The 8,234-nt window shown below is 39.7% G+C and overlaps 1 protein-coding gene across 1 annotated transcript in view; it reads right to left on the reverse strand.

Moving 5' to 3' along the window:
• The window catches only part of lrp5 (low density lipoprotein receptor-related protein 5), a 57,804-nt gene that overhangs the window by 23,386 nt on the left and 26,184 nt on the right, over nucleotides 1–8,234 (reverse strand). Inside the window, exons 12-13 of the mRNA XM_016665721.1 lie at nucleotides 635–851; nucleotides 393–546 (exon numbers count right to left, since the gene is read on the reverse strand). Of these exons, the coding sequence (XP_016521207.1) occupies nucleotides 393–546; nucleotides 635–851 (371 nt within the window). The remainder of the gene's footprint in view (nucleotides 1–392; nucleotides 547–634; nucleotides 852–8,234) is intronic.

An 8,234-nucleotide genomic window follows, 5' to 3' on the forward strand; every position in this document is an offset into this window, starting at 1 on the left:
ATAGATCGCCTGTGGACCGCCTCGATGCCCCCACCACCGGGCTTAGCAAGTTTTCTTGGGGAAACCCTGACATGCTATTTATTAAACCCATAATTCTGTATAACTAAATGGGCTTTTTTATTGGTTTGATGCAATATTCAAATTTATTCAATGTAGTCTGGAATCAATATGGCAAGCAACAGAAATTGAACTACTGAAGTTCTTTAAAGAATCAAATTGTGTGTGTGTCCAATTTGTCTGCTTGTTGTTTTTTTCCCCATGTTTTGTAATAAAGGTTAAGGCAAAAAGATATCACAAAAGCAATCACAACATCCTGAAGAAACTGATTAGCCAACAAGAACAGTGATCAACTCAGCTGCTTCTTCAGACCAATAGTTTGCCTGTTGTCCTACCTGTTGGTAAACAGCAGGAAGGCCTCTGGCACCACGCAGGTCTGGAGGTCTGAGAGGAGCTCCAGGCCCATGGGACAAGCACAGCGGACCGCCTGCTCACACCAAAAACACAGATGGCTGCACCCACCATTATTCTCTGCACAGCCGTTTGTACCTGAGCAAACACACAAGTGTTCATGTAGGCTCAGTTCATTATTTTCTTTTGCATTTTTATCCACTGTTCAGAAATCTGCAAATCCTACCATTGGTCTCTGTGACTTTGGTAGCCTTTAAGCCCATTAAATCTGGCAGCTGATCGATGATGATCTCTCGCACGGCAGTGGCCTTGTGGATCCTCTCGATGCTGCGGCTCTGCCAGTCGGTCCAGTAGATGTATTCACCCAGCAGAGTAAAGCCAAAGATATGAGGCAGCTTGTCCTCCAGCAGAGTCTGCCTGTTACTGCCGTCCACGTTGATCACCTAGAGACAGAAGAAGACTAGCATAGTTTCTACATGCAGGTTCAGAAAGATGCTGTGGACCCTGCGCCACACTGTCAGTGATACTGCTGGAGTCCTTGAACTGAAATACAAGTCACTATCATGTCACTGCTACTATTACAATATGCTTACTGATATGTTGCAGTGCACAAGTTGGTGAAGCATGACTTCAGTAAGTTGAAAAGGATTCTTCCGGTTTAAATTAAAGATAGACACTTGTATTGCTGGGAGACACACCACCAGGTGCAGCACAAGGTAAGGTACAAGAACACACATTATCCATTCACTGTTTATACGGGCATATCACCCATGACCCATATGCAGGGTCAAGAGGGGAGAATAGAGCCTATATCCATGGTTACTGAACCTCAGCATGTGTGGTGAGAACATGTAAATTCCCTGCAAAATGACCCTGCGCTGGGGTCAAAACCAAGACCCGACTCAGAAATCATCTTGGAGTCTGAAGGATTAAGATAATGTGCTTTGGTTGAGAAAGGAGTTTATTGTTTATTCAACTCCAGTTTATTTGTATAGCACATTTCAGCCATCACCAAAACCATCAAGCAAATATAGAGCAAATATATTGAACATTGATCAATGTTCTGGTTATTATGAAGCAAAGGCAACTCTAAGCTGTTTAGAGTAGACTCTGATTAATAACAGCTGCAAAATTGATCAGTATATTTGATGACGATTATTCTTGGTGATTTTGATTATGGTATTTGACAAAATCTAATGTTTATTACTGTTTCATAATTGGTTGCTGTACTATATTTTTATGGTGCAAAGCACTTTGAAGTACCTTGTTGCTGGAATAAAATGGCTGAATCCCCAGTGAAGTCCATTTCTCCAGAGTTTTTCTAATGACATCATTATTTGTCTCAGGTGTATTGAAGCTGCAGGACACTGGCCCTGGAGGCCTGGAGGTGAAACCCCTGTTCTGGGGAGGGCTTGTAAATCCCTCCTGACATACTGAATTTTCAGGCTTTTGTACAGCGTGGTTGTGTCTCAATATTTTTGTGTGTGTTGGACAAAGCCTAACAGAAATCTGAACTGTCTGACATGTGGATAAGATGTTGTTTTGATCCTGTGACTTATTTGCTCTGGCTAAAAATTAACAAGTCTGTATGTCTGAAATCTCCACAAACCACAATAAATCTGACATGATAAACCATTTAAAACTCACTGGTGGCATTAAAGAGTCGCCTGAGCTTCCAAGGTGCACTGGCAGGAATTTACAGAAAGGCTGCAAATCCTCCTGGATTCTCACGGCTGATATCTTACAAATGTATATTTCATTAGCGATGAACAATATTACCAAACAACAACAATATACAAACAATATATTGGATTTTTTTCTGAGCTGTCTGTTTTTTTTTTGTTTGTTTGTTTTTTTTGCCTACTTCCAAGTCTGTTTGCCTCTAACCAGTCAGCTGATCCGGAGAAATCACTGGAGAGTTTTCAGTTAAAACCAAAATACTGCAGTCTCTCACTTCATGCTGACTGTGTGATTGCAGCCATAAATAATTCATGTCATCTTCCCAGAAATATACACTGGCAAGCAATAGCTGTAGTATGTCGGTCTGGGTGGTTTAGATTTGACCATGTCTGAACCTTTTGGACTTTCCCGTTACCTTGCACAATACTTGGTGTGCATGCTCTCTAGGCCCACTCAGCACTTCTCTCTAGCGGTTTCTACAGAGCTCTACAGTCTTCTACACATTTTATTGGGTAGCACTTTAAATTTAAAATAACATTTAGATAATTGAAATTTAAAAGTAATAATACAAAATGTTATGTTTTTATCACTTAAGTAGCGATATTGGACTTTAAGTGAGTGGTGGTGTAGTTGTAGGTCTTTTGGAGTTAGGCAACAGCTTGAGACATTGTGTACTTTAAACATACATGTCAGTTATGCTTGATAAAAGGTGACAGAATTGTGCCACAAATGAAAATTTGTTGAGAAATTTTCTTTAACCTTTTAATGTAGCTGAAAAGTGATAAAATCATCATGTAACATTTTAGTCATACCACTGACTACAAAACTAGAAAAATGCAAACTATGTCACTTCTTAGACAGAAATACCACGCAACTCCTGTAACCGAAGATACACTCACTGAAAACACAGCCTGTCTCAATAAAAAGTGGTAAAAGAACTGGAAATGCTGCGGTCAAAACCAATTTCTCACACTTTCCCACAACCAGTTTTCACTTAATGCAGTCATCAAGTGTTGACTTTGACATTCACAACATCACATGGTTCTGCTTCTTCAAGAATAACCTCTAAACTAAGACATGCACTCTAATGGAGTTAATGTTGTGATAGGCAGCTGTGGACCCGGCTTTATGTTTAGTGAATGCTCATTTAAATATCCATTCACAGGCTATGAGTGAGAAAACAGAAAAAAAAAAAAAACAGTCACTTTGATGGCCCTCTGAACCAAAGGGGTTCTTGACCCTTCCACAAAAAATCCATTCATTTATCTATTGGACAAAATTAGACATGGCCATCTCAGTTAAAAGATGGGAGAGGGACTCCCTTTTTATTTCCTCTCCTCATTCTTTCTCTGTTCTGGCTTTTTTCAGGGAGAATTAGGCGCTGGCAGGGTAATTTTCACTCCCCCCTTTCTGATTCAATTTTGGGAGATAAAATGCTTCGTTTCTTGATGGACACAAGGGAAAGGATAAAATGGCAGAGAAAAAGAGGTGAAGAGAAAAGTAACAAAGGTCTCATCAGACATGCAGAGAGATGTCAGCCCATCACAGAACACTTCACATATGGTAGCACATGGAGATTATGATGCACACAATAAAACGAGAATCCAACGAAAAACAGATCTTACAGATTCCAGAACCGTTCATCCCATAACACCACTTCATTTTTAATACAAGTATCTCTCAGCTTTGTAACTCCTTACCAGAGGTACTTTCCTTTAAAGCCTGCTGTATCAAGGAAATATAGTGAAATATAGCATACATATGGATATTTCTGTTTATAATGATTTTATTGATGTAAGAGGCAAAAAAAGTTAGAAAAAATCAGTAAAATTTAAAAATGTTTTAAAAATGTGTTTCATTAAATGCATCCAATAGATTGTTCAGTTTTTAAAAATATAAACTCTCAGAAAATGATTTACTGTGTCAAGCTTTAAAGGGTTAAACCGAGCACCAGTCAGACATTCATTAAAAGGCTTCCAACTGAGCTGTGTGTGTGTGTGTGTGTGTGTGTGTGTGTGCTTTTACTCAGCCGCTCTTATTCCTATTCTAGGTGCACACAGGTCACAATTACAGTTTGTATTTTCTGCAACATGCCAACATAGTAAATATCTAATGAAAAAATAAGTCATGGCAGTAGAGAGTAAAAGAGGCAGAGCCATTTTCATTAACTGACATCTATTTATCAAGAATTTATAAACATATATACTCTTCTATATATGCTAATGATTTTTTGTGAGGCAAAAGCAGAAAAATCATTGAAGACTTTTTCCTTCATGAAATACTTGAGGAACAGTTTAGTTTTCATTTAATGCAAGTGGGAAGTATGGATCCTGTGGAAGGAGAGGAAATTCCACAGTACACACCACCCTCTTTCCACCTCATAGGCAAACACACATCTACACACTGAATGGCCTCAACCATATGGCTCAGCGGTGTGGCTGAAAAGAGCTACACATTCTCAATTTGCATAACCACAACAAAGCTGGTGCTTCACATGCATCTTGGTGAGTGTGTGAACACACAAAGAAAGCAACACATTGGGCAAACAACCTACACACACAATCTCTTTTTAAAAGAACGGAGCCTGTTCCAGGAGTTTATGACAAGGAGGTGGAGGGGGAGTTTCACTTTTAAAGAGATGGGCCAGGGTGGGGAGAGGGGCAATGAGAGAAGCAGAGTTAGAGCATTCCAAAGCAGGCTTTGTTAGACACTCCCCTCACTTTCAGAGCCAAACATGTTGAATGCTGTTCAATTTTCTTCTGTTTGACAGTCTTGCCTGATACACACACACACACACACACACACACGTACGTATGGGTGAGCTCAGAGAACAAAACACATAGTAGCAAGTTTCTGAAACTTTATCTCAGCCACACAACCAGGACACAACTGTACCCTGACCTTCGTCCTTTAAGACGTGACACAACAAAAACAAAACACATGAAAACGTTTACGTTTTTTGGGGTGTTTTCTTTTGTCCCTATATCCTTTAAATTTTAATTGTCCTTGTCATGGCATTTATTCCGGAAGCAAGATCAATGCCATCAGATCCAAGATATATACTTCCAGATTATTCTTAAAACACACATCCACAAGAGTAGTCTATTTATTTATATTAATTAAAATACTACTTCTTTAAAGATTACCTATTTTCCTAGACAATGTTAAAATTCTTTTAATGAATAATGCCTCTGATCTCATACTACGATATAGATAGAGTGCGTACACCATGGAGGAGCTAAGCAGCCTGAAATCCATAGATGCATACAATCAGTGTTTCAACAGCTTTGCAAAGGACATCAGAACTTTTCACGTGAATAACAGGTTCTGATGACTGGTAGAGTAAGTACATGTGGTAACATCCACATTGGCTACATGTCTGTCTTAGTTTGCAGATAAAAGCTACATTAGCTAAGCTAATTTTGCTAGTTCAGCAGTAAATATTACAGTAAATGTCACTGATATTTGTCTTAGTATTACACAGAGGTGGGTAGAGTACTCAAAAACTGTAATCGAGTAACAGTTGTAATGTACTTATATTGTTGTTTTTAAAAAAATATATATAAAAAAAAAGCGTTTTTTTAAAAGGTTTTGTTGGCTCTAATGGCCTTCATTTGAAAGTAGTTCGACAGGAAACAGGGTAATCAGAGAGAGGGGGAAGACATGCAGCAAATCTCGCCAGGCCGGAAATCGCCTGGCGAGGACTAAAGCCTCAATATGTAATTCATGCCTTGCCCCTGCACTACCACAGCACCCCGTACTTATACTGTTTATAAGTTAGATGGGAATGAGGCGAGAGCTGTTTCTAATAGGGCTGCACCAATTGCAGTTTTCTGGCCTGTCACTGATTACCGATCTTTAAAAAGCCTGACCTGCTGATTCCAATTTTGTTGGATATAATTTTTTTTGTGTGAAATGTTGCTAAATATAGCAAGAAAGTCACAGAGTTGGTAACAGTGGGGTGATTGTTGTTGACTGCAAACATGCAGACATGACCTGGTGGGTGAGTCTGTCTGCTCTTGACCCGATTACACCCAGTGCTTTACCCCCACCGTTCATCCCCACAGTTGGCCATGCCTCTCAGTGTCTCTTGGCACCACCCACTTTACTGGAATTAAAAAAAAAAATGTTTGTGTTCAGGGTTATGTGTTTACATCGGGTTTAGTTACACTTAAAAGGTGTACACATACAGTACAAAACAACAAGGGTAAGTTGCTCAAAAGTTATTGGTTTCAGCTCAGAGGCTTTAATCCATGACTTTTGTGTTCTGATCAGCATATCTAATTTTAATATCTGGCGTTATTGATATTTCTTGATTCAGGATGTTTTTATTTAAACTGACACAATTTACACACATACCATGTTTTTTTAAAATTTATTTATTTAAAACCCTTCACTATCAGGAGGATTCCAGTGTCCTCAAGGGCACATTGAAGTGTTTTAAGGTTGACTGTTAAAGGGTTAAGATTGATCATTACATAATAAGCCTCAGAACAATTCTTTCACACTCATGTCCACACCATAACATTTTGGTGGCATAGCACTGAGATCTTGCTACACTCCTACACTGAATTGTAAGATTTGTTCCAGACATTTAAAATATTTTTTAACACAGATTAGTATTTATGAACTCCAGATACCCGCTCTGCTGTTTTTAAGTATCCTGGCCATTGCATTCTGGTGCAATTCCACTCGAAAAAAAGTTCTCACTTCCAGCACAGTCTGGGTTTTGTCCCCTTGACTTGGATTCCCTCCAGTCCATTTCCTACCAGGCCAGTCAGCAAACAGAAGAAGAAGTTATGAACAATGACGTTGATGTTCTGCGCTAATTAAGAATGTAGTCTGCTTGTAGTTCTAGCAATGGCAAAACACTGAATTAGCATTAACAGCTGCCTCGTTTGGATCAGCTATTCTCTCTTTGCAGTGTAGGATGGTTTCTGTAAGCTTCTTGTGTTACTTATGTCATGCTAACGTCACGTTAGCGATTCGGTAAAATTTAAAACCTCAACGCAGCCCACGCCACCAGGAAGTAATTGTTTCTCAATAGAAAGTGAAAGTTTTATTAAACCACACGTATCCTTCTTCAGCAGCACTGTAAGCAAATAACACCGTGGGGTTTTAGTGCATAAACTTTATCAAAAATCAGAGCAACCCATAAACACCCACAAGAGTCAAAGACTGAAAATATCTTCACCTTTATAAGTTATTTCATTTCAGCAAAATAAAAACAGGGTTAAAATGTGGGGAAAGGGGCTTTGAAGTGGCTCCTTTCACCCTGACAGAGGGTGGGAGGAAGGGTGAGACGGAGCAGCCACCCCTTTTCAATTGGTAAGCATTCAGCCAGAAACTTGGCTATTCACTGTTTTGTTGCACTCTTCTCCCTTCTCTCTCTGCTGCTATGCAAGTAGCAAACATTAACACAAGGAAAAATTGAGAAATATGGTCACAGAGTTACAGGGACACCACGGCCAAAGTCTGGGTAAATGAGAGAAAATGCTGGAAGAAAAAAACGATCCAATAGGAACAGGAGTAAATCGAAAAACAAATAGACAAACGAAGTGTAAAACATGTTGTAAAAGAAGAGGAGATGTATTGATGTTGGGAGAATGAAGGACAACAGAGATCACTTGCTCAAAGGGATCTAGAAGATTTGGAGCAGGAGGGGGAGGGCAGTATAAAAAACTCCCCAAACCCCACCTCAATTTATTGTTCTCTATTTTCCAAACCCCTTTCCCTATAGTTAGCAATCCTGCTAACATCTGGCTTTTAGTGCTGTGGGAAAGTTTTCAGTTGGCATTTAGTCCTGCATCAATCAGCCCTGCTGTAGCTGCAGGTATTGAGCCCCTGCTAACGTTGTCCATAGCAAAAAGCACGTTTTCTTTACACTTATCCAACCGTTAACTCAACACACGCAACAGATGCAACAAAGAGACATAAATAGTTTATACCAGTGGTTCCCAAACCTTTTCTCCTGGGCCCCCCCAGTAGTTTCCAAACTATTTCTGGGCCCCCCCTATGGCTTACAAATAGCTGTCTGGTTGAACGATGTGTTGAACGAAGGGGGTGGGAGGTGGATTCTTAGAAATTCCCTGTTATACTCAGCCCCGGCCCAAACCGAACAGGGGGGGGGTGGGAAGGAATCAACT

This window comes from Poecilia formosa, unplaced genomic scaffold, assembly GCF_000485575.1.
Source record: "Poecilia formosa unplaced genomic scaffold, Poecilia_formosa-5.1.2 Scaffold612, whole genome shotgun sequence".
NCBI lineage: Eukaryota > Metazoa > Chordata > Actinopteri > Cyprinodontiformes > Poeciliidae > Poecilia > Poecilia formosa.